This window comes from Furipterus horrens, unplaced genomic scaffold, assembly GCF_987537825.1.
Source record: "Furipterus horrens unplaced genomic scaffold, mFurHor1.1.pri manual_scaffold_3, whole genome shotgun sequence".
Classification (NCBI taxonomy): Eukaryota; Metazoa; Chordata; class Mammalia; order Chiroptera; family Furipteridae; genus Furipterus; species Furipterus horrens.
The window spans coordinates 162,116,761-162,144,408 of record NW_028327173.1 but is presented as its reverse complement, the minus strand read 5'-3'; the positions used below and the strand labels follow the sequence as shown (position 1 = coordinate 162,144,408).

General features: G+C 37.6%; 1 protein-coding gene across 2 annotated transcripts in view; it reads left to right on the top strand.

The window, feature by feature from the left end:
* The window catches only part of ADAM10 (ADAM metallopeptidase domain 10), a 135,539-nt gene extending 124,400 nt beyond the window's left edge, over positions 1–11,139 (top strand). For both annotated transcript variants that reach the window (XM_090270668.1, XM_090270669.1), the window contains 2 exons: positions 7,012–7,138; positions 8,860–11,139. In XM_090270668.1, the coding sequence (XP_090126794.1) occupies positions 7,012–7,138; positions 8,860–8,954 (222 nt within the window). In that variant the 3' untranslated portion in view covers positions 8,955–11,139. The remainder of the gene's footprint in view (positions 1–7,011; positions 7,139–8,859) is intronic.
* Positions 11,140–27,648: the final 16,509 nt, after the last annotated feature.

The window sequence follows — 27,648 nt, the reverse complement described above, 5'->3', positions numbered from 1 at the left end:
TGTGAGTTTGTTGTCATTTTTTTATATGCAAATGAGAGTTTATTGCACCTTAATATAAGTTTATTCCTAAAATATAACAATGGTTTGAAATTAATAAATATTAATGTGATGTAAAATGCAGTGATAGGTGAAATATTATATATTATATCTGTTGTCATTTTAATGTTCATAATTTTGACGATCTTTTTCTTAAGTAAGTCCCTTTGACATTTCATATAATAATGGCTTGGTGATGATGAGCTCCTTTAGCTTTACCTTGTCTGGGAAGCATTCATCTGCCCTTCCATTCTAAATGATAACTTTGCTGGATAGAGTAATCTTGGTTGTAGGTCCTTGCCTCCTATCACATTGAATACTTCTGGCCGGTCTCTTCTTGCCTGCAAAGTTTTTGAGAAATTAGTTGATAGTCTTATAGGCACACCTTTGTAGGAAACTCTCTGCTTTTTTCTTGCTGCTTTTAAGATTCTATCTTTATCTTTAACCTTTGGCATTTTAGTCATGTTGTGTCTTGGTGTGGTCCTTTTCCAGTCTAGCTTGTTTGGAACTCTCTGTGCTTCTTGGACTTGTATGTCTATTTCCTTCACCAAATTTGGGGAGTTTTCCTCCATTATTTTCTCACATAAGTTTTCAATTTCTTGCTCTTCCTTTTCTTCTTCTGGCACCCCTATGGTTTGGATGTTGGCATGTTTACAATTGTCCCAGAGGTTCCTAAGCCTCTCCTTATTTTTTTCAATTCTTGTTTCCTCATTCTGTACTGGTTGACTGTTTTTTTCTTGCTTATATTCCAAATCATTGATTTAAACCCCAGTTTCATTCCCTTCACCATTGGTTTTGTGTGGATTTTTCCCTCATTTCCTTTAGCATAGCCTTCACTTCTTCCCTTATGCGTTTGCCATACTTAAGCATATCTGTCAAGCCTGTGAGCATCTTTATCACCAGTGTTTTGACTCTGCGTCTGTTAGGTTGGCTATCTCCTTGTCTGTTTGGTTGGATATCTCCTCATCACTTAGTTCTCCCATTGGAACCTCGATAGGTTTCCCTTTTTGGGCCATACTTCTCTATCTCCTCATCTTGAGGGGCTCCTGTGTTTGCCTCTGTGTCTTATGTGGAGCTGTTGCTCCTGTTATGTTGTAAGGGGCGGGGCCTTAGGTATTCGTCAGTGCAGGGCGACCCGTTTCACCACGTTGTGGCACTGTGTGTGAGGGAGGGGCTGAGAGGGAACAATGCTGTTTGCTCAGTACTCGCTTCTTTTCCAGGCACTTCTCCCACTTCTCTATGGGCCTGGCACCTCTCTAGGTGTTGCCCTGGTCGTCGTTCCCATAGTGGGTGGATCTGTGGACGTTCTAGGACTGTGAGGGTCCTTTAAACAAGCGGACTCTGCTGAGAGACTGGCAGTTTCTTCCTCTGCCCCAACCTCCACTGGTTTGCACAGTCAAAAGCAATGAGGCTTTATTTTCCCTGGCGCTGGGACCATGAGCTGCCTGGTCTGGTCTGGTCAGGTTCTGGTGCTGGTGCTGGGAGTACTCCCCAGGTGTCCTTCCCTACTTTTTAAAACATGTGGCTGCGCTTTCCACTGACCTCGTGCTGCCGCCACTCCTGCCACCACCACACCATGTCCTCTCTGCCCCAGCTCCTCCCCTCCTACCTGTCTGGATGAGCATTTCTTCTTTAGATCTTTGTGTGTTGGATTTCCACGAAGCTTGATTTTCTGGAACTTCTCTAGTTTTGTGTAGTTGTATTCCTTCTTAGTTGTGGAGGGAGACGCAGTGTGTCTGTCTAGGCCTCCATCTTGGCCGAAGTCCTCTGATAGTCTGAAATTTTTTTAATTAAAAATTTTCTTTTTTCCTTTAGAAAAGTGTGATTGTCTGCTTTTTTTAATTGACAAAATAATATATTAAAAAGTATGGCTTCTTTTTACTTTGGAGCCCAGTCTCCTCAAGATGCATGTCTTGTGTATAGTCTTCAGAAACTGTTCATACTATTGTAAGAATGTATATTTAAAAAAAAAAAAATAAGTGGAATCATATATATACTTTGAAGCACCTTATTGTGTGCTCAAGTTCTTTTTTTCCTTTTCTCCCACTTCCTGGTCTATTTTGGAGATCTTTGGTGGGAAGATTATGAAGAAGGGTTTTAGGTAGAGGAGTGACAGAGTCAATTCTGCTTTTTAGGTAGTTGTAATACTGATGACCAGGTGGAAGATGGTTTTGAGCAGGGAAGACTAGAAGGAAGGAAATGTGTTAGAGAATATAATGGACATTAGGAATAGAAGTGCATCTCCCATAACAGAAATAGCCATCAGCCTGAAAGTAGTAAGAAGACCCTTGACCCTTTATGCCTATGGATTAGATCACATTAGAGATCATACTGCCTCCCAAAGGGTGTTTGGAAATGTACAGTAGATGTCAGAGTAACTGAGTCGTTCTACTAGCATTTGATGAATGAGGACTGGGGACACTCAACTTCTTGCGTTGCTCAGAATGGTCTCTTACCACAGTGCCACTATGTCTACACTGAGTATGAAGCACTGATCTGCATCCTAATTAGTGGTGTGCTTGTTTAAAATGTAGTTGGTCAGACCCTCCACCAACCAAAACAACTGAATCGTAATCTACAGGGTTGTGGCCCGAGAATCTTGTATTTTAATAAGTACACGAAATAATTCTTAGATCTACTCAGAGACAGAAACCATTCCTTTTTACCGTGTGAGTGCTGATTACCTGAGCAGCTCTTCCCAGTTATAGGACTCCTCTTTCTACAGCCAGTCAGATGCTCTTGGCTTCCCCTGAAACTCTCAGGCAAGTGGTAAGATAGAGAGGACTAAGGAGCGAGTGTTGAATGGTATCCATTCTATGAGTATACTGTATGTGGATATATAACAGGGGTTGACAAACTATGTCAAATCTGGTATGCTCCCTGTTTTTGTAAATACAGTCATCCCTCAGTATGCATGGGGAATTGGTTCCAGGACCCCCCCCCCCCCCCCACAGTACCAAAATTTGTGGATGCTCAAGTTCCTTATTTAAAATGGCAAAGAAGGACACATATAGTTGGCCCCCTGCATCTGTGGATTGAAAATAGTACTGTTTTCAACCTGCAGTTGATTGAATCCAAGATGGGAAACCCGTGGATAAGGAGGACTGACTGCAATATACAGCCCTACTCATTGTTTGCCTATTACTTATGACTACTTTTGCACTACAGTGACAGAAATGAGTAGTTGTGACTGAGACCATATGGCTTACAAAGCCTAAAATATTTATTTGGCCCTTTATAAAAAAAAGCTTTTGACCCTTGGTAAAGACCAGTAGCTCTCAGTTTGGGATGCATAATAAAGTCATCTGGGCAGCTTTAACATAATTACTGATGTTAGGATCTCATCCCTGCCCCATTTAGGTCTGGGGTTTGGTCTAAGTATATGAGTTTTAAAAACTTTCCAGGTGATTCTAATGTGCAACCAAGGTTGAGAATCCCCGGTATAGAGACGGAAGAGCACATACAGTAGTAAAAGCTGGTGATGTAGGTTCTTTATGTATTTGGCTAGGTCAGAGTGTCAGAAATCCAGACAGTGGAGGTAGAAGAAAATCCCGCTTCAAATGCCATATTTAAAAGGTCTGGATGCCAGGAACAGGACAGAAGCTGTGCTTATAGTTCTTCATGTGACAGTAGGCAGAAATGAAGAGAGAAGTCAACCAGCACTTGACAGACTGAGGACAGGCCTTATATCTTGCCTTTTGATAAATAATGGGTTTATTATTTGAGGATGAATTAAAAAACAACAACAACAGGAGACTATAGAAAATTTATACAATAAGGGAATGGGAATATTATCCTAAAGACTCACAGGGAGAACTGTTCTCTGAAAATCATTTTCTTTAGAAACCCAAAGGAAATTTTAGAAAGCTATCTGGCAATCTCAGTAGGATGATACAAGAAATGCCTCTGAAAAGTAGATTGTAAATGTATGGTTTCCAAGCCAGATTCAGCTGGGTAAACATGTCTTGTATGGTCTATATATTGTTTTTAGAAAATTTGGATGAGTTGCCAGCACTTAAGAATAGATTTCACATAAAAATTATAGATTTGTAGGTTCTCTTAAAAAGCACATCTTTCAGCAATAAGGCTGAATTGCATTAGGCCTTACTCTCTTCTTGAACAGTTTATTTCTTAAGCCATTAGGTGAGACCATGCCAGGTAGGCATTCATGCTTGGGTGGTAGAAGAGCTATAGTGGCACAAAGCAGGGTTTTGGAGCCTGACCTGAGTGGGGCAGGGATGGAAAGGGAAGAAGCCCACTATGAGCTTTTAAATTTTAAAGCACAAGCAGGGTGAGAAAGGTGCCCCGTTCAGGGGCAGCTGGCTTGGGATGTCAGAGTATAAATGCTGTGAGGAGGGTGTCTGCGCAGGAGGGCAGTTCTAAAAAGAACCAGGACTCCATGGAGAAATGGCTGTGTCAGGGGAAGAACAAGATGAACCTAGAACTTATACTTTGTGTCAGAAAGTAAAGTGCTCAAAGAATTGTGGGGCATGTCCAAAGGACAAAATAATGATAGTAGTGTATTATAACCCATTGAGTAAAATAGGAAACCATGAGGGAATAAATAAATAAATGAATAAATTAAAAGTTTGATGAAGAACAGGATATTTCCATAGTCCCAAAGTATGTTCCTACAAAATATTCATTGACTACAAAAAAAAAGAGTATCTTTATGATAAAGTTTGGCAGATAACACCTTAATCAAGTGATCAAGATAACATCACTAATAATGAGATAAAAATCCTGTGTCACCTAATAGATGCAATGAGAAGGACACAGTGTCACTTCTGTGATATGCTTACCAACGATATATGAGCTGAATAATAATGGTAAGGAAACATCTGAGAAATCCAAATTGAGGGACATTTTGATAAAAAATAATTGGCCGCTAGTCTTCCAAAGGTTATATAAACCAAGGAAAGGCTGACAGTTTTCCATATTTCAGGAGACTAAAGAAACGTGACAGGTAAATATAACACATAATTCTAAATTGGATGGCATTGGGACAAATGGCAAAACTTGAGTGGGGTCTAAGGATTAAATGGTAGTAATGTATCAGTGCTCATTTCTTGATTGATGATTGTGTTGTGGTTATCTAGAAAAACACCCTAATGGTACAGAAACCATGTGCTAAAATGTTCAGGTGTAACGGCATTATGCTAGCAAGTACTCTCAGTTGGTTCCAGTTTTTAAAAAGTTCTTTGTATTATACTTGTAACTTCTTTATAAGTTTGAGATCCCTTTAAAATTAAATTAACAATATGTATATATAGGAAAGGCTTTATGCACATATGGAAAAGTGCACAGGGGTATTTTGCTACAACATGGATTTTTTATTAGTTTCTGTTACTTTAATTACATTGTCACTGCTGGATTAAAAAAAAAGAAACAGTATAGAAGTTGTAGACTATTGTTATAAGGCCCCAGATGGTAGAAAATCTTAAATTAGATTTTTCATTAATTAGCAGTAGCTATATATGTATTATAACAATCTGCATTAAGCCAATGTGAAGGTTCATAGTTTTAAACTAGTGACTGTTTTGTACATGCTGTAATAAAATTTGAATATTTTGAATTGCAAAATAGACATATTAAGAATAGCAACAGTAATTTTTCTATAAAATTATACAAATTTTTGAAAGTTTTTTTTTTTGTTTGTTTACCTAATTGATTTGTTTAACCTGATTTAATTTAGAAGTAAAATTTTTAGTCCCTTCTTAGATTGGGTAAAATTTGCCTGCTTCTAGAACTTGCATATCATTTCACTTTTCATATTAAAAAGACCATAAATCTTTAAATACATTATGAATGTATATAATAGATACTATGACATATGTATAAGATAATAAAAATTAAGATGTATAAAAATAATTTTACAACAGTAGTCTGGGTCTCAAATGGCAAATGAAGGAGAATAACAGGAAAAGGGGCCTCAACAAAAGGTAGAATTTTAGTCTTTAATGAGTAGAGAAAATAGAGTATAAATTTCAGTGGTAGAATTTAAGGTATTGAGTTGGCCAAAATGTTCATTTGGATTTTTCTGTAGTAGCACTTAACTTGTCTTTAACTTCATTTGAAACAGTTTTGTTAGATTGTATGTGACAGCTGTCATATCAGCGTGCATTTTTTTAAAAAACATCAAAATTGGTGAATTTTTGTGTAGCTATTTTAATATTAAAGATGGAAGAAAATATGCAACATTTTTGTCATGTTTTATTATTTCAAGAAAGGTAAAAACTGCAACTGAAACACACACAAAAATTTGTGCAGTGCATGGAGAAGGTGCTGTGACTTATCAAACATGTTAAAAGTGGTTTGTGAAATTTTGTGCCAGAGATTTCTCTCTGGATGATGCTCTATGGTCAGGTAGACCAGTTGAGGTTGATAGCAATGAAATCGAGACATTATTTGAGAACAATCAACGTTATACCATGTGGGAGATAGATGACATACTCAGAGTATTCAAATCAATAATGTTTTTGTGAAAATGAAAAATGTGTCTTTTATTTTACAGAAAAAAATCATGTGGACTTTTTGGCTGACCCAATAATATACCTTCAAGTCAATGGAGGGTTTAAAAGCAAACAAAACATAGTCTGTATGAGTAATAGGCCAAAAGGGAAATATTTAAATTATGAAATATTTAATAACATGGGAAAATACATTATAAATATGCAGGATGACCCTAGTTTTGTGTTTATCCGTGTGCATGGCATAATTATATAAAAAAGAGACTGAAAGGAAAATAAGATTGAGTGGTTTCCTCTAGGAAGTGAAGAATGGGTAATTTTTGTTTTCTCCTTTATACTTTTTATACTTAATATGTATGTGCTTACATATGATATCTGTACAACTCCCAACCAAATGTTCTTTAAAAACTAAAGTGTAATATATTCTATTCTGTATTTTATATAATATAAAATATTCTAAAATAATTTGTAGTATTTTCAGTAGAAAAATCTTGTTTATTTCTAGGATAATTGGTGGGCAGTATTGCTTATGGGAATTGCGCTGATCATGTTAATGGCTGGATTTATTAAGATATGCAGTGTTCACACTCCAAGTAGTAATCCAAAGTTGCCTCCTCCTAAACCTCTTCCAGGTAAGACAATTTGAGCAAGGTATGTATTTTTATAACACAGAATTCATTCAGCAGGTAGAAATGAATTGTAAATGAGTCTTTAGTAACTGATTTTATAGTATTTTCTCCTTGAGAATGGGATTACTGGAAGAATTAATTGATTTTTAAGTGTTTTTTTTTTTTTTTTTTTTTTTTTAAATCAGTCCATCTAGCTAATGGTTACCAATTTAATGCTAATATATCCTGAGTGTCTAAAAACTTTTTGACCTAGAAAGTTTTATTTTTGCTTGATACTTACTTTCTTGTTTTCATATTGTAAAATCTTTAATTTTTGTTTTAAATAATTGGTCTTTTTATTCTAATGGACCAGTGCTTCTGTTATTGTTTTTAATGTCCATGCTCATCAGATATTTTCTGGTACATAAGCTTATTTTTCCTAGGGATGATGCTTACAGGGAAATACAGTCCCTGGTAGAGTCTTAAGGTGCAGGCTTTTAGTCTTCATCTCTGAAAACAACTTCTAAGGTTTGGTCTTCACCTTTTACCTCTTGGGGACACACAGCGTTAGGAGGATTCAGATGCGCTCCAGGGATTTACAGGAGAAAAGGGGTAAGGAGCGACTCCTCCAGATTATTTAGTCCCCATCTATTTCTCCCTCACCTTCCCCAGAATATTTGTGGCTTCTGTGCCACCCTCAGGACTCCTGGACCAGCACTGGGTTCACTTGTAGGTTTGGGGCAGACATTGTCCCAAGGCAGTGGCAGAGGAGAGGAGACAGCAGTGCCTTCTTTTACCTCCCAGACTTCTCCTGAAGCCTCTTGCCTCAGGCCACATTTACTACCCCATAGAAAGCAGGTTAAAACTGAGGGTTTCTTACAGTTTTCTCCACTTTCCCTCAGTTGTTTCCCTTTTATTTACCTGTCCTGAGGCAAGAGAGCTCAGTATTCATGCTGGGAGAGTATTGTGGGAATCAGAGGAAATTTGATTTTTATGTCATTGCTTTTCATAAATTTACAATGTTTACCCCTCTGGAATTTATGTTCATTTCTTAGGGATTTCCAAGGGCCCCATGACACTTTTTAGATGTGTTACCAATTACGGTCTCTTTCAATGAAACAGTTCTTCTACTTGATTTCACTTTAAGCAAATTCCACCTTTAAGACTTAAAAAAAAAAGTCCTTAGCCACCACTTATTGAACCCTCACAAATTGCGTTCAATACTTTTACATGAATTATCATATCACCCTCACAATAGGCTATGTGAGTTAGTTATTATCCCTGTTTTATAGACAAGGCATTTTAGTTGCCAAGTGATTAAACTGTTTGCTCAAAGACACTAATTTCTTTGTCATGGATCTTGTCCTCAGAATCCATGTTAGTCTAATAAATTGTGGTTGTTGAACACTTGAGAGTGTCTGGTCTCAATTGAGATATGTTCTAAATATAAAATATGTATCAGACTTTGACGATTTAGTATACAAAAACAAATGAAATATTTCATTAATTTATTTTATCACATCTTGAAATGATAATATTTGGGCTATATTGGATAAAGTGAAATAAAAAATATTAACATTATTTTATTTTTTACTTTTTTCCATTATGGCTACTGAAAATTTAAAATGACATATGACTTATATTTCTGTTGGACAGTACCAATCTAGAACCTCTCTTATTGATATGGCAGCTTTGTTTTTAGAGGTTATAAAGCTCAGGGTAAATCTTTTGTTTGTGACTCACAGGCACTTTAAAGAGGAGGAGACCTCCACAGCCCATTCAGCAACCCCAGCGCCAGAGGCCACGGGAGAGTTATCAGATGGGACACATGAGACGTTAACTGCAGCTTTTGCCTTGGTTCTTCCTAGTGCCTACAATGGGAAAACTTCACTCCAAAGAGACACCTATTAAATCATCCCCAAACTAAACCCTCACAAATAAGAGTTGAAGAAAAAAATGGCAAGAGATCATGTCCTCAGACCAGGTGGAATTACTTAAATTTTAAAGCCTGAAAATTCAAATTTGGGGGTGGGGGGTGGAAAAGAAACCCAATTTTCTTATGGACAGATATTTTTAACCTAATGGCACAAAGTCTTAGAATATTATTATGTGCCCTGTGTTCCCTGTTCTTCGTTGCTGCATTTTCTTTACTTGCAGGCAAACTTGGCTCTCTATAAACTTTTATCACAAATTGAAGTATATATATATTTTTTTCAACTGCCAGTCAAGGCTAGGAGGCTCGACCACCTCAACATTGGAGACATCACTTGCCAATGTACATACCTTGTTATATGCAGACATGTATTTCTTACGTACACTGTACTTCTGTGTGCAATTGTAAACAGAAATTGCAATATGGATGTTTGTATTATAAAATTTTTCCGCTCTTAATGAAAAATTACTGTTTAATTGACATACTCAGGATAACAGAGAATGGTGGTATTCAATGGTCCAGGATTCTGTAATGCTTTACACAGGCAGTTTTGAAATGAGAATCAATTTACCTTTTTTATGAGATGGAGTTGGTTCTATGTTCATTTTGTCTTTATCAAATGGCTGCTAAGAGCACATGAGTGACTATGCTGAAGAACACAGTTAAGTGTTGTGCAAACTGGACATATGCAGCATACTACTTCAGAGTTCTTGATGTAAGTGTCTGATTTCTGCTTACTTATTTTAAACTTTCTAATTCAATTCCATTTTTAAATCGATAGGTGACATTTTATTCATGCGTCAGTAGAAATTATGTCAATGAAATGATTCTTTTTATTTGTAACCTCTTATTTTGTATTTTCCATATATCTAAAGTATGCTAATTATGTTTTTTTTTTTTTTTTGTCTGATATGGAGAAGAAAAGCTGTGTCTTTATTTTATCAAAATATTTGAACTTTTTTTTAGCATATCATCACTGGTGATTGGTAACCACTAAAGAAGAGTGATTTGCTCAACTAGTAGTTAAAATTATAGGTAGGCCTTTGGACATTTTTTTCCCTAAAATATTTTAAGAACAATGGAGGTGAAACAGCACAATGTCCCATTCCAAATTATTTTTTAAAGAGATGTAAATAATTGGCTTTTTAAAGAAAGAAAGCAAAAACATTTAATGTATTAATAGGCTTATTGCTATGCAGGAATGGAAAGGGGCATTACAAGAATATTTTAAGCTTGTGACATGTTTATTGCTTCTGTTTTCCAGCTACATTACTTAAATTAGATTCAACGGCTATGATTTTCCTGGCTTCATATAGGAGGCAAATTTAGGGAAAGTTGAAAAAATTTGTGTTTTGACTTCTTTTTTCCTTTTTTTTTTTCTTAAGAGTATAAGGTTTACACAATCATTCTCATAATGTGACGCAAGCCAGCAAGGCCAAAAATGCTAGAGAAAATAATGGGATCTCTTCCTTGTAAACTTGTACAGTATGTGGTGACTTTTTTCAAAATGCAGCTTTTTGTACATGATTTAGAGACAAATTTTGTACATGAAACCCCAGATAGACTATAAATAATTCTAAACAAACAAGTAGGTAGATATGTATGTAATTGCTTTTAAATCATTTAAATGCCTTTGTTTTTTGGACTGTGCAAAGGTTGAAAGTGGGTTTGCATTTCTAAAATGGTGACTTTTACTCTGCAAGAGTTCTTAGTAACTTTTTGAGTGTGGTAGACTTTGGAACATGTACTTTTTTTTTCTTTTTCTTTTTCCTCCTTGCTTGTAATGTTATCCTGTGGTAAGGTTTTGGCAGGTACACACTGCCCTATTTTATTTTGAGTCTAAGTTAAATGTTTTCTGAAAAGAGATACGTGCACTGAACTATCCATGGCAAATCAAGATGTGGTAAAACAAAAGGATCAAGACAAATGAAATCTAATACTACTGTCAGTTTAATGTCCACTGTGTTTTATACAGTATCTTTTTGTTCACTTTGGAAATTTTTACTAAAAATTACGAAAAATTAAGTATTGTGCAAAGATGTAAGGTTTTTTGAAACTTGAAATGCATTAATAAATAGACTTGATGAAATCACTTTAAAGGTTTCATTCTCTTTGAACTCTGAGAACTAACAAAAGAAGCTTCCCACAAGGCAACTTTTCCTTCCTAAATGAAAGAGATTGTTAAGTAGAAAGAGGGTTGTCTCTTTCCATACAAGTGTAGATATCTTTATTCCTAGTTAGGAATCCATGTAAAAAAATTATGATTGGATATCTATATATACACATTGAACATTTTAAAAACACTTATCTCAACTACTTTACATTATTCCCAATCACTAGTCAATGTGTTTAAAAGTGTTTGTCTTGGTGGAAGAGCTGACACTTTGGAAACTGGCCTTACTGACAGTAGGTCCTCACTTAACCTGGTTCATAATTCTGTGACTTTAAGTGAAACAATGTATAATGCAACCAGTTTTACCGTAGGCTAATTGATAAAAACAAGACTCTAATTTCTACACCATCTCATCAAAGTTATAGCTGTATGTTGAATGAAAGTTATTCGGGGACCTACTACATACCTGTTTTGCGAAGTTTTGAATGCTAAGTGCCTCATTTATTTTAAAAGTCTACTTTAATAAGTACATTTTAAAATATAAGCCTCATTTTCCTGCATTATCAAATTCATAGCAAATAAAAAGAGATTTGACATTTAAGTCTTATCTAGAAGAAGAATTATAAGTCCAGAATGGTGCCCTGCCTAGAATATAATCTCCCCTAATTCTCTTTCTTTTTTTAAAATTGAAGCCAGCTGTAAATAAGTAGTGTTTGTTAAATGTGTAAACATGCCATACTTTTTAGTTACTTTTATTTAGAAACATTACAATGTATAATGTTTAATTTTGTTCATGAGACCATTAATATTGATTAATTCAGATGGTTGAAAATTTGTTACTTTTTACTTAAAATTGAATGCTTAGATTTTGTTTAAAATATTTTCCAGTTTCTAAATTTCATTAACAACTCAAAATCAGCAGTGAAATAAATTATTACAGTTTTTAGACTTGCTGATTTTCATAGTACCAGGCAATATCATACAGATTGGAGGACTTCTTTAAGGGAAAAGACAACTTTATCTGATCACTTTTGTTTTCTGAGTTGTCTTCAATACTTTGTGCATGGGTACTTTATTTTTGTTATATTCACAGATTCATGAAAACTGAAAATTTCTCCAAGTTGAACAAACTACTCCTTAAGTCCTTACATCTGTTCCTATGGTCCGTACATTTCAAGACCCAATGATTATTACTTCTCCGAAGAGGACTTAATGTCTTTGGCAGCTGTGCAATTTTGGGTGCTTGTGCTCGAGAAGGCTTTAAATTTCTCATTATTTCTTTTTTCTTTTTTTATATTGACTTTATTGGGGTGAATTGATTTGTAAAACTACAGGTTTCAAGGGTACAACTCAATAAAACCTCATCTGCACACTGCATTATGTGCCCATCACCCCAAACAAGGCCTCTTTCCAGCTCTATTTTACACACCTCACCCCCCTCCTCCTAACCTCCCACCCCCCTTGCCCTCTGGCTGTCACCACGCTGTTGTCTGTGTCTATGTGTTATGTATATATGTTTTCTGTGTAATCTCTTTAATGGAAAGTCACTAGTAAATGGATTATAAAACTGGACATCCCATCTTCAGGAGTATAAGAGGAAATGTTCATTATCAAGATTTAAAGGGTCATGGTCTTACAAAACTAGAGAGTAAGTTGGGTGTAGTTTTAAGTAGCTACCAGAGACAGTTCATCTGTAGAAAAATCACTAAAATTGTAAGAAATTATAGTTTTCTGAAAAGCATTTGTGACTTCTAAGTAACAAAACAGATGATCGGTTTGCCCCACAGAGCTCATATTCACCATTTCTGGTTTTATGTTCTTGATTAAAAACAACTTCCATTTGAATCTCTTTTTCCATTTATTACCAGTTTAATTTTTGCCATTATTATTTCTGTATCCCACTCTCTGTATTATTAGGATACAGGGGAGCCCTTGTGTTCTATATTGTTATATTGCTTGTGTGTCTTATATACATGTATGCACTTTTCAATAGAAATTTATATATTTTATAATTGATAAGCTCTTCAGAGTCTCTGTTCTCCTATAAAAAACAAGATGGTAGGTAAAAACAGAGGGTTGAGCAAAATGTTTATTATTAGCTTCTGTTCTTTCCTAAAATCTCTGCTAAGATCACAGTGATTGTGGAAAGAAAAGAGCATAATCCAACAAGCACAAGGAATATTTGAGAAAAGATAAGAACAAAATGTTGGAACTGGAAAGCAGATAGAATAGTATCTGACTTGGCAGACAGACCCAAGTGATGCCAAATTCTAAAAAAGCAGTGGAAACATGAGAACAGGTTAAAAGTTTTTAAAAGATCATTAATAAAAATTGTGACCTTGTCTTGCAGATGGATGTATCAAGTTATACTCCTTCCATTCTATGTAAGAATATTTCCACTATTTTTAGCATGTGTAATATATAGAGAAAAATTTTCTTTTAAATCTGAGAGCTCCATGCTTAAAAATTTACAGGTGTGCAACCACATGAATTTATTAGAAACAGAAGTAGAAGGCTTCTCCTTAATTGACTTAATTAGCTTTATTAGGACACTCTTGGATAAATGGCTAGTTCTAGACCTAGGGAAAGAAATGCCCAAGAGGAACCTAGAAAACACTGTCATCCCAGAAAGCAAGGAGGCTGTTAGAGGTCTGTCAGAAAGATTTAGGAGCCATCTTGAAGAAGTTCCCACTGGCCAAAACTGAGATAATTTTAGCATGAGTAAGGATAGTATCTACAAGAGATTGAAGCTCATATTTTACTCTCATGAGTTAATAATGATAGTTTATAAAATCACAGTTATTTTGGAGTATGCTCTTAAAGAAATATTCTAGCTGGTAAGTTGAAGAATGTTAGACTATCACCATTTTACCCTCCAAAGATTAATGGATCTAGACAATGATCACCAGTGACTGCTAACATCAAAAAGAGATCGCAGCTAAATGTTTTGTGCCTCCTAATGGACATACACATGCCACTTAGGAGGAAGTCCTGCCAAAAGTCAAATCTGATTCTGACCAAGCCTCTGAATCTAACCACCTCTTTACTAGAGATACAGGAAATGAAGAAACACATTAAATGAGGGATTTAAACAGCAAAATCCAGACTGGAAAACTACAGGATAATGGAATTGCAAAGAAAAAGAATAAGATTCAAAGAGACTTAAGAGATGTATCTACCAAAACAATTTATGGACTTATTTGGGTCCTGATTTGAACAAGCAAAAAAATGAGACCATCGTGGAAATAGGAAAACTAACTAGACGTTTGATGATTTTAAGGTGTTTTACAATTATTTTTTCAGTGTGATGATGGTATAGTGTTTATATTTTTTAAAGTAGACCTTTTACAGATGCAAATTAAAATGTTTGAAATGATACAGTATTTGGGATTTGTTTAAAAATGAGGAATTGGAGAGAGAACTTCCAGTCAAGAGGGAGGCGTAGGTAAACATGGCTCGCCTCCTTGTACAACCACAGCAAAAATTACAACTAAACTACAAAAACAGTTATCACCCAGAACTGTCAGCAAATTGAACTGTATAGAAGTCTGACAACCGAGGAATTAAAGAGATCACATTCGGACAGGTAGGACGGACAGAGATGTGGAAAGGGGTGGTCCCACACTGATGTGTGGTGGATAAAAATCAGAGATCTCAGAAACAGGGATCCTGGTCTCACACCAGGTCACCTAGCTCAGGGTTCCAGTGCCAGGAAGATAAGTCCCTGTAACTTCTGGCTGAAAGAACCAGTGGGGGTTTGGGTGGTGGACGAAACTGTGGGATTCTCAGGCATCTCCTCTTAAAGGGCCTGCAATGGACTTAGAACTTAAGCAGCTCACTCTCTCTGGGCTCCAGCCCTGGCGTGGCAGCTTGGAGGGCACCAGTGGCACATGGGGAGAAACTGAAGTGTGGCAAATGAGTACTGGGGGACAGCTTCCTCCTGGACAAAACTCCAGAAGTCAGGCAGAGGCCATTGTTCCTTTTCTGAGCCCTGCCCCACACAGAGCCACAGAGTGGTGGCTTCATAATTGAGACTCCAACAACCTGGTTCACACGGGTTGCCCCACCCAGGTAATTACCTAAGGCTCCACCTATATTAGGCCATTTTACTAAGACAAGGAGTAAAAGCAGCGCTACATAATACATAGAAACAAACACAAGGAGACTGCCAAAATGAGGAGACAAGTATGGCCCAAATGAGACAAAACTCCAGAGAAAGGAGTAAATGAAACAGATAAGCAATCCATCAGATGCAGAGTTCAAAACTCTGGTTTTTAGGATGCTCAAGGAAAAGACAGAGGCAGAAATGAAGGCTATACGAAGTGAAATAAAGAAAAATTTACAGGGAATCAACAGTGGAGTGAATGAAGCTGAGAATCAAATTAATGGTTTGGGACATAAGAAAGAAGAAAACAATCAGAACATCAAAAAGAAAAAATAATTCAGAAAAATGCAAATAGGGTAAGGAGGCTGGGGGACAACTTCAAACGTACCAACATTTGAATCATACAGGTGCCAGAAGGAGAAGAGAAAGAACAAGAAATTGAAAACTTGTTTGAAAAAGTAATAAAAGAAAACTTTCCTAATTTGGTAAAGGAAATAGAGAGTCCCAAATAACATGGATGCAAGGAAGCTTACTTCGGGACAACATAATTAAAATGCCAAAGGTTAAAGATAAAGAGAGAATCTGAAAAGCAGCAAGAGAAAAGCAGTTAGTTACCTACAAAGGAGTTCCCGTAGACTGTTGGCTGATTTCTCAAAAGAAACTGCAGGTTGGAAGGGACTGGCAAGAAGTATTCAAAATGAAAAGCAGGGACCTACATCCAAGATTGCTCTACACAGCAAAGCTATCATTTAGAATGGAAGGGCTGATGGAAGTGCTTCCCAGACAAGGTAATGCTAAAGGAGTTCATCATCACCAAGCCATTATTATATGAAATGTTAAAGGGAGTTATTTAAGAAAAAGATAGAAACTATGAACATTAAAATGGCAATAAATTTACAACTATCAACAATTGAGTATAAACAAACTAAGCAAACAAGCAGAACAGAAATAGAATCATAGATGTGGAGATCATTTAGATGGTTATCAGTCGGGACGGGGAAGGAGGAAGATGGGGGAAAAGATGCAGGCATTAAGAAGAACAAATTGGTAAGTATAGAATAGGCAGGGCTATGTTAAGAACAGTACAGGAAATGGAGAAGCTGAAGAACTTAACATGCATGACCCATGAACATGAACTAAGGGGAGGAGGATTACTGGAGGTAATGGGGCTGCTGGGTGGAGGGGGAAAAGGGGAGGAAAATTGGGAGAACTAGGAGTATAATTAATAAAATATATTTTAAAAATTAAGGAATTGGGGTTGGGTAGTGTGGGGAATATAGTCGAAACAAGATTGACATGAATTGATAATTATTAAAGCTGGATGATGAATACTGGGGGATTCGTTGTACTATTTTCTCTCCTGTGTTTATATTAGAAAATTTCCACAAAGGTTTTTCAAAAATGTGAAATTCATATAGAAACACATTCATTACTGTTTTTGTTTTAGCAATAATTCATGGTAATGGCCTATATTCATAATGATTTTTTTAGTGGAATTAAACTTGAACCAGCCAAGCTAACATAATTAATTATATTCTGCTCCAGTTACAATGAATGATTAAGTGATTTTAACTGCTAGGGTGAATGTTAGAAGCTATCAGTTATTTCAGCAATCTTAGCAAGCAGGCCATTAGATTATTCCACTGGTTTTTTGTGGGACTTGCTAGCTATGTAAAGAAAATGTTTATTTTCTGCTAAAACATGTCGGAGAGGGTGATCAGGTTATCCACATTTAACCTGCATGTTCCATATTAGAATAAATGTTAAACAGCTAAGTACTGTAAACTAGAGTCTATTCTTGTTGAAATGATAATGATGCCCAGAGGTGGAAATGTATCTTTAAAAAGACATGCTTGTTCTCAGTGTAAAGAAATTAGAATAATTTGATAGTGTAGGTTGTCTTATATAAAAAGCGCTTCCATTGCATAAGTTTCAGAAAACATTTTGGAAAAGTAGAGGCTATTTGGTAATACTGAATAAATGAAGCCATTATGTTTCATTCTAATGAAAAAATATATATATATATAAGAAAAATATTTCATTTTTGGGCACAAAAGGCTACCTTTATAAAATTAAGGAGTCAGAATGTTGTGTTAATTTTTTATTATTTAGTTTTGTAATTGTAATTTTCACTTTTCTTAAGTCCCTATTAGTGGCACTTCTGATTAAGTGAATTGTCTTTTTTTTTTTTCCCTTCTCCCTTGAAATCTTATCATAGGATGTTTGGTATTCTTTCGCTCCTATGGTGTGCATGTGCTGATTTGTATAGACTGGTTACTTCAGTTATTCATTGGACAGTTATTTCTTAAACACTTGGCTGTGCCAACACCTTTGCTACATGATAGGAATACAACAGTGAACTGAAGTGTCCCTGCCCTTGGGAAGCTTATGTCTGGTAGGTGAGACAGATATTAATCAAAGAATCATGAATACATGTATAGTTCCAACCACGATAAGTGCTGTGATGGGGAGGCCTTTGTTGATCCATGCAGACAGATCATGCAGGGATGGGACTGAAGGAGGAGGTGGGACTTAGGCAAGTCAAGGAATGCTTCCCCAGGAAAGTCATGCTTGAGCCCAAATTTGCCTGATGAAAGAGGTTAAATAGGGCTTTTAATAATGTTTAAAGGTTATATTGGGTTGGCCAAAATGTTTGTTTTTTGTAAGGTGGCTCTAGTAAGACTTAGTTGTCTTTAACTTCATTTGAAACAATTTTGTTAGAGTCTATTGAGATAGCTGTCATACCAGCGGATATTAAGAAAAAAAAAAACCCTCAGGACTTCCGGCCAAGAGGGAGGCTTAGACTGACATGCTCTGTCTCCCTCCACAACTAAGAAGGACTACAACTACTGCAAAATCAGAAATAACTAGAAGTTCCAGAAAATAAAGCTACATAGAAGTCCAACATATGAAGTTATAAAAAAGTGTTGCTTGTCTGGACAGGGAGGAGGGGCGAAGCCAGGGCAGAGAGGTCAAGCTGTGTTGGCAGCGGCAGCTGCGGCGAAGGCGGCGGGACCACAGTAAGCACAGACACCCGTACTTAAAGGGAGGCAAGAAGCACCTGGGGAGCACCCCCGCCTGGAGACCAGACCCGTCAGCTTGCAATTTCAAAGCCAGGAAAGGCAGACCTCCATTGCTTAGGACTGTGAGGCCCGGAAGGGGTGGGACGGAGAAGGAGGCTCCCAGTCTCTCAGCGGAGTGAACGGCAGGAATACATCTTGGACCCCCACTCCCGCAGAAAACGCGTTGCCTGGCTGTGACGAGTGCACGGGGCTCTGCCCCCTATAGTGTAGGAGGTGTGACAGCCCTGCCCAGGAAGCAAAGGTAAACACAAAACTGTCAGGATGGCACAGATCATGATAGAGATCCCGGTGACCAGACAGCAAATATCTAATCTAACCAGACAGCAAATATCTAACCTAACGAAGCAGCAGATAGGAAATCTTTCTAAGGCTTAGTTCAGAGTTTTGGTTATAAAAATGCTTACAGACCTAACAGCAGATCTTAAGACGGGGAAGGAATGAAGGCTAGTCCTACTGAAATGAACGAAAATACATACGAAACTAGTGGTGGGGGCAAGAAAACCAGGGATCAAATCAACAAATCAGAATATAGGGAAGGAACAAACAGTCGACCATTGCAGAAAGAGGAAATGAGAAGTTAGGAAAATGAGGAGAGGCTCAGAAACTTATCGGACAGCTATAAGTGGGCAAACATTTGAATCATAGCGTTGCCAGAGGTGAAGAAGAAGAACTAGAAATTGAACAATTCTGTGAAAAAATAATGAAGCAGAGCTTACTGAACTTGGGGAAGGAAATAGACTTACAGGTCCAGGAACCACAGAGAATTCCAAAAAAACTGGACCCAGGGAGAACCACACCAAGACACTTTATAATCAAAATGTCAAAAATTAATGATAGAGAATCTTAAAAGCAGCAAGAGAAGAGAATTACATACAAAGGGGTCCCAATAAGACTGTCAGCTGATTTCTCAAACGAAACTCTGCAGGCAAGAAGGGACTGGCAAGAAATATTCAAACTAATGAAAAGCAAAAACCTACAACCACAATTACTCTATCCAGCGAAGCTGTCATTCAGAATAGAAGGGCAGAGAAAGTGCTTCCAGGACAAAGTAAAACTGAAGGAGTTCATCAGATCCAAACCACTGTTATATGAGATGTTAAAGGGACTTGTTTAGGAGAAAGAAGATCGAAACTATGAACATTAAAATGAAAACTACCACAACAACCAACAACAGAAGCTAGGGAATTGAAACAAAGGCAAACTAAGTAGGCAATGAGAGTGGGAAAAGAATTATAGGTATGGGGAACATTATGGGAGGAGGTCAGCAGGGAGGGGAAAGAGAGGAAAAGGAGGGAGATAGTACAGGAATTAAGAAGCATAATAGGAGGGAGTGGAGTAGACAGGAGGATGTTGAGTAGAACTATGCACAAATAATGGGCATAGACTAAGTGGGGGGACAACTGGAGGGAGGGGGGTCACTGGGTGGAGGGGAACAAATGGAAAAGAAATGACAACTAAGCATATTTAAAAAAAAAAAGATGGCAGAGGTGAAATTCTAATTGATAAAATTTTCTCACTTTCTTTTGCTCCTTGGGTGTGCATCAAGTTTTGTCTGAAATGAAAGGGAGAAGTATGGATTTTTATACTTTTTCATCACCATCAGAATTTTTTTAAGTGTAGTGCATCTAAGTCATTTTGTTTCATTCTGCATGTCACATTTTAGCTGGAATGTTGGTAATTTTGGTTTGGGGTGAGGAGCAGTAAATATTAGACATGTTTATTAAGTCTGGTACTGGGCCTGAGGAAAGAGATAAATCAGACCTAGTCTGGCAGGGCAGATAGTTCAGAAGTTTCTTCATTCGACATTTATTGATCTCTTAGTCTGTGCCCGGAACTGCCCTGGATCTTCTTTGTCCAACAGAATTTCCTACAATAGACACATTCTATACTTGCACTATCCAATGTGGTAACTACTGGCTAGCTTGGCTACAGAGCATTTGAAATGTGGCCATTACAGAATTGAATCTTTAACTTTAAAATTTTAAAATAATTTAAATGGAAATGGAAAAATCTGATATGTTCAGTTTTGGAAAAATGATTAAGCATTCTTGGAAGCATTCTATGTTTCCACTGTAAAATTTTATAAAGTATAAATAAAGATCAAGTGTTTCCAGGGAAAATTAGCACCCAAGTAGTGATAAGCTGTAAATATATAATACACACTGGATTTTAAGACCCAGTATGAGAAAAATAACAAAGTATCTTTTTGATAATTGTTGATTTTGACTTCATGTTGACATCTTGAGTTGATAAAATATATTATTAAAATTAAAAAACCCCTCAAACTTGGTGAATTCTTATGTAGACATTTTAACATTGAAGATGGAAGAAAATATGCAACTGAAATGCACGAAAGGATTTGTGCAGTATATGGAGAAGGTGCTGTGTGTGATCGAACATGTCAGAAGTGGTTTGCGACATTTCATGCCGGAGATTTCTCACTGGATGATGCTCCTCAGTCAGGTAGACCAGTTGAAGTTGATAGCGATCAAATTGAGATATTAATTGAGAACAATCAGAGTTACACCATATGGGAGACAGTTGACATACTCAAAATATCCAAATCAGTAAAGTTATTGGTGAAAATGAAAATGTCTTTTATGGAAAAAACTAAATGGACTTTTTGGCCAACCCAATATTTGCTCCTTATTTTATTATATATAAACCTAGCCTTCAGATTTCTTTGTGTATTTTTTTATGACTTCTTTTTTTCTAGTTATGCTTAGCATTGTGTTCATTTACTGAAGAGCTGGCTTCTACTTTGGCGGATGTTATTCTTGTTTATTGTTCTTAAGAATGTTGGCCCAACAGTTTGGGAGTTGTGATAGGCCCTTAGTTTTTCCAGCCTTCGTGACAAGTATATACTCAGAATTAGGACATGGAACCTCCTGCCATGTGAGTGAAGTGTCCCTCTTAGGTCCTGCTCTCTGGCATTCTGCACATCTTTCTCTCATAGCACATAGCACCCTGCAATGTAATCCTGCCTAGTCTAAACCAAGCTCTTTAAAGAACCATCTATTCTCAGTGGCTACTTCAGTTTTTTTTCACTTACCAACTTAACAGTGTTTTGTCCTCCCAGCCCCCAGGGAACACAGTTCATGCCCTCGGGGATCTCATAGTTTAAGGGGAAGATAGAGCCCAACAATTAAAATGCAGAGGGATTCACACTGTAAAATATATAAATACAGGGTACCTATGAGCTCAGAGGAGATGTATGTGAGCCAAGACTTCCCAAAGGAGATACGCTTGAGCTGAGTTTTAGAGTTTCTATAGAAGTTTGCTTTAACAAACTTGCTCTAACAGAAGTCTTGCTCTAGTCCAGACTTTCTGTCACAAGCTTTTAGAAATGATGTAATTGCTGGGCAGTTCCTTGACTTTCATACTGTCGTGCCAGTGGATATGTTCTTCCTTCTGCCAGGATTGCCTCTCCCCTCTTGGTCCTTCTACAGTAACTGTGCTTTATTAATCTCTGCTTCCTCGGTTATAGTAAGTGCTCAATAAACATTTGTGTTTTAATAAACTGTGTTTTGTAAATAGGCAATGAAGCTAATTTCACAAAATAAGCACAAAAGTTAGTCTCATTATAACACATAACCATACTTTTAACATCTCTGATTCTAAATCCTCTTGGCAGAACAACCTCCTCCCCTCTTCCCCGGGGAGAAATTTCCTTTCCTAATCTAATATGCACTTGTATTTATAGAATATAAAATGTACCCACCACGTTTGCACAAATGGGAAAAGCACAGCTTAGCTGTGGAGCGTGTAAATTACAAATTGTAACTCCTGGCAGAAGTGGATTCAGAAAGCTTGAATTAGAAATTAAATGTGGGGCCTCGTTCTTTATGCATGTGGACAAGCGTTTAGCTAAATTATCTATGGCGTTTGTTTTATAGTGGAAAGTGGAAGTTAAACATTTTGTAGATTGTATTTTCCTGCAGGAAACTTCCGGATCAACATTTCTCTCTAAAGTTTCCCCACAAAATTCTAGTACCATAGGTTTTAAACAAATATTCAGGAAAGAAAGTTGGGAGTACGTATGGATTCCTGAGTCAAATAGAAATGCTGAGTTAAAATCAAGAGGTTTTTGCTTTTATTTCCATTTATTGATTTCTTTTTCAAATGAGATACTTCTTAGTATATTAACTGATTGTGATCTGTAAAAAGATCTTAAAGTGCTCCCAAACTAGGTAACGCTTCTGTTATTTCTTCCCCTAGGGTGTGTGGGGTCTATGAAAACAATTTGGGAATTGCTGCTTAGATGGCGGGTACTTTTTTGCAGCATCCTCAGCAAGAAAGAGGTTCTCCTTACCTATGGAGTTTCACGTCTGTTACAACATTTAGCACGGACAGAGACTCAGGGGATAGGCTGTCAGCCTACTCCTTCACTCTCACTAGCAGCGTTGCTTTCTGGGGTGCGCCTTACAGCAGCTGCTTGGGACAGTGGTTTCACTTTGCTGACCTTGTACCCCATCCTTAAAAATCTTGAGTTCACATTTATAATATGGAAATATTTATAAATTATGCAAATGAGTTACTGCACTATTACTATGTACATGTGAAAATATGAAAAAACTTTAAGGGACGATATAAAAATTAATGAAAATTATATTTTTTCCCACATTCCAGCGGGTCATTTTGCACACAGCTTGGTGGTTACACACCTCACTTTGTAAATTCCTGGCTTTAAGAGACAGAATTCACATATTCAAACCAACTATCACCTTCCCTCACATTCCTGGGTAAAGTATTCTTTCCAGGGCAACACTATGGCTGTTGAAGAATGCAGGCCACCTCTAGGTATTCACTTCTAAAGGAATTCTAAAATATAGTAAGTGGAAAAGCAAGTAGCAATAAATATGTATGGTCTCATTTCTTGTATGTGAAAATTTTTTTTAAGTTTGTAAAAATTTATTATTTATAGAAAATGTCTAGATTGATACATTGAAAACTTATTTCTGAGCATTGGAATTAAGAGACTTGAGAGAGAAGGGGTATTTTTTTTTTTACTTTTTGTCTTTCCATACTGCTTGAATTTTTTATGAACTCAGGGCTCTTTTCATAATACTTTTTAAAATCACTAACTAGATTGTGTCAAATGTGTTACAACACACTGTCAATGTTGCTTGTTGAAGTTGGATGGTGAGAACATTGGGCTTCATTATACTATTTCTACTTTTATGTATATTTGAATATTTCCATAATAAAAAATTAAAAATAAATGCATCGCTGAAAGAGTCTATAGAAACACACCACATAGTTAACAGTGATTATCTTGGGAGAAGGAGAGTTGGGGAGTAGAACTTTGGGTTCCTTTCCTCTGCTATGTTCTATGAGCACGTATTGTTTTCATTAAGGGAAGGAAAAATAATTACATACACACACTGCAGAGCCTCCATTGCCAAGAGTTTCAATGTAGACGGGACTGTGAAATACTTGTTTAACTTCCCAGATTCCCGTTAATTTCTAAGGGAATATATAAAATGAACGTGCAAGCCAAGAGTGTTTAATGTGTAGGGCTCAGCTGTTCCATAATAAGATTTGAGGATTGTTTATATGAGGATTCTTGAGATTGTTATATAATAAAACAAAGGTGAAACTCCAAGGCAAAGCCAAATGCCTCAGCAGAGTCCTAGCTAGTGGTCCGCTATGAATAATTTGCACCGTTAGCTAGTTACCAGGCTCCAAAACATGAAAGACAGTGTCTTGGAGACCTAATTATAGCTCTCACGTGGGGCCCAAGGCAATACATAAAGGACATTTTCTGTTGCTGAGTGCCATGCTGGGCTGCGTTCGTAGACATAGACTCTATAAGGAAGGAAATGATGGTTCATTAACTGTGACCTTGTGAAAGTTAGTTGAGCGGTAGGTACCTCATCTGGGAAACAAAGACAATAGTATTAGCCACCTCAGGGGTCTGCGATGAGGATTAAATGAGAATGTTTGTAAGGAACCTTTCATATGGTGAGCACTCAAATGCCAACCGTTCCTGTTTTCATGTGACATACTGCTTACAACTGAGAACATTTAGCTTGTGAGCAGGTGTTCCCTGATTTTAGTGTCTTCTTAGCGATGTGGTTAAGGGATGATTGGTGTCTGGTTATCCCATTAGCCTTGCCAAGTTTAGGAATGGGCATGTGACCTGATAGGGAGGGAGTTCTACTTTTCTTTTTCTGGATGTTGTCATGTGTAAGTGTGCTACCTGGAATCACAGCAGCCAACTTGCTTTCAGCCCAGGGATGAAGCCAACATCAAGGATGGCAGAGCAGGAAAAGGAAAAACATGTCATCTTACAGACATTACTGAACTGCTGGACCAACCATCGCTGCAGCCCACCCTACCTTGGGACTTATTATTTCTTTTGCGAGATTAAAAATAATTTTTTAAAAACTTAAGTCAGTTGAGTTAGCTTCCCAAAGCATCACAAGTAACAGACCCTGCATCAGAGAAGACCTGAGGCTGGTGAGGTGGCATTTTAGTTAGCCATATTTATTGAGCACTTTGGAATGCAAAAATAAACAAGAAGTTGAGAAGATCTGAGGCACGAGGAACAGGGGCTTTTGGAAAGATAGCAGCTTGAACACATCCTACCTCTTTTCTCCTTGCGACTTAACCCATCTGCCTCTCCTGTGAAAAGCAGTTGCTGGGAACCCCCGGAGACAGACGGCCTGGGATGTGGGTGAGGCTTCAAGGGACCCAGACAGAGGGAATTGGGCGTGACAGTCCTCCCGACTGAGGACTGTAGCATGGGGCCCTGAGGAGGGGGTGGGGGCAACGTCTTTGTGAGTGTACCTGGTCTCCCCAGTTCCTGAGGAGCTGGACCATGTGGGTTGAGTTGCTACCACCCTTGAGTTGGAGAGCAGAGGAGACTGGGAAGCACTTCCTCTTAGAGCCTCACCAGAGGACTGGCAACCCATCCGCTGCTTGGCTTGAGCCAGGGGACGCTGTGACTTTCTTCTACTGCTTTGGGGAGGCTGTCACTGATGAAACGCCAGTGGCTGAAACAGAGCCCCAGTGAGCAAATGAAGGAAAAGAAGATTGCTAATGTGGCCCAGCAGCCAGGGAGAATTACAAGCAGCACCCTCAGTACAGGAATCATTTCTGGCATAGATAACTTGAACCAGCCCCCTACCCCCATACACACACACACACACACACACACACACGAAAGAGAGGAAGAAAGTAGGAAAGGAAAAGAAAGAAGGAAAGGAAGAAAGAAAAAGATCTTGAGATTTAAGTGCAACACAGACAAAAACTTTTTTTCTGAGATCCAAAAGGAAGATTTTTGTGTAAAAATTTCAAGAGAATAATTGGGCCCATAAACATGAAAAGATTCTCAACATCACTAGCCATCAGAGAGATGCAAATTAAAACCACAATGAGATATCTCCTCACACCTGTCAGAATGGCTATCATTAATAAATCAACAAACAACAAATGCTGGTGAGGATGCAGAGAAATGGGAACCCTAGTGCATTTTTGGTGGGAATGCAGACTGGTGCAGCCACTGTGGAAAACAGTATGGGGATTTCCTCAAAAAACTAAAACTGGAACTGCCTTTTGAACAAGTGATTCCACTGCTAGGATTATACCCTAAGAATCCTGAAACCCCAAATCAAAAGAACTTATGCATCACTATGTTCATAGCAGCATTATTTATAATACTGGAAACAGCCCAAGTGCCCTTCAGTAAATGAGTGGATCAAAAAACTGTGGTACATTTACATAATGGAGTACTGCACAGCAGAAAGAAAGAAAGAACTCCTACCCTTTGCAACAGCATAGATGGAACTGGAGAGTATTATGTTAAATGAAATAAGCCAGTTGGTAAAAGACAAATACCATATGATCTCACCTATAAGAGGAATCTAGTGAACAAAATTAACTAATGAGCAAAATAGAACCACAGGCTTGGAAACGTGGAACAGACTGACAGTGACCACAGGAGAGGGGGAGAGAGATAACGGTGGAAAGAAGGGGAAGGGACTAGTCAAAGAACATGTATCAATAACCCATGGGCATGGACAACAGTGTGGGAATTGACTGTGGGAGGTGGGGGGAGATGGGTGGAAGAGGGCAAAGGGGGAAAAATTGGGATAACTGTAAGAGAATAACAATAAAAAATAATTTTAAAAAGAAATGAGTTGAAGGAGAAAGTGGTCAATGTTGATGTGTGAATTAGTGTCTCGAAAGATAAGAGAATGGTGCAACTCAAAAGCACAGAGCAAAAACAGAGAGACATAAATCAGAAGATGGATAGAAATTGAGGAGTGGCTAGGGGATGCAACAGAAGGGACAACTGATAAAGTAGGGAAAGTTTCTGAGCTGAAGAAGACTCCCATCTCACAGAGTTCCAGGAAGAACTGATGATAGACAGCTTCCTAGGTATGTGGTATCTGTGAGCTATAAGAATAGAGAAGAAGGTTACAAGTTTTCACAGAGAAGAACAATTACTACTAAAGGAGAAAGGATCATCCTAGCATTGGACTGCTTATCTACAACACCAGAAGCTACAATATGAAAAACTGCTGACCATGGGGAGAAGGGACTGTATGGAAATTGACCAGGTAGGAGTCCTGTAGCTTCCGTTCACTCGGTCTTGCAAAATAACCCAAGAATATATTACCAGTGTCTATTATTTAGTGAGCAAATACACTCAAAGTCTCCAGAAGATTGGGGAAGAGCCAGGAGAATATAAAATCTTAGGAAAACAGGATTATCATCCAAGTCAGGGTGTATCACCCGCACCTGGATACTCAAAGTGCAGAGACGCTGGTCCCTCTGTTGTTGACTGCGGCTGGGTCCTCCGCTTTGTAAAAATCTATTGTTTTCCTTTATTGATCACCATCTGCCTTGACAAGTCCTCTAAATACAGTCTGGATCGAAAAATAACATGCAAATCTCAGCAAATCTGGGTGTTGGGGGTGGGTTGGAAAGAGGGAAGCACTCCAAAGGTCTCATCTGGGGCGTGGCTGCAGAATGTTGGGGAAGTGAAAGTGTTCTAGAGTTTGGAGTGGAAGCTGTGGAAGAATAGAGTATTTTGGTGGAAGAAATATATGTCTGACTTTCATACAATGGTAAAGAAAATTTATCTGATTATCAGCAACAGAGAATGGAAGTAGCCGAAAATAGACTGGGATTTTACAAGAGAGGCCATATTAACAAGATGGAAAGGAGAAAATAATAGCAATTTGATCAGCCTGGAAAAATGAATACAAATAAAAGGGACAAATAAGTAAAATAAGCCAATAAATAAGACTGGAGGAGTCCAGCCATTACATGATATGTAAATGGACTAGA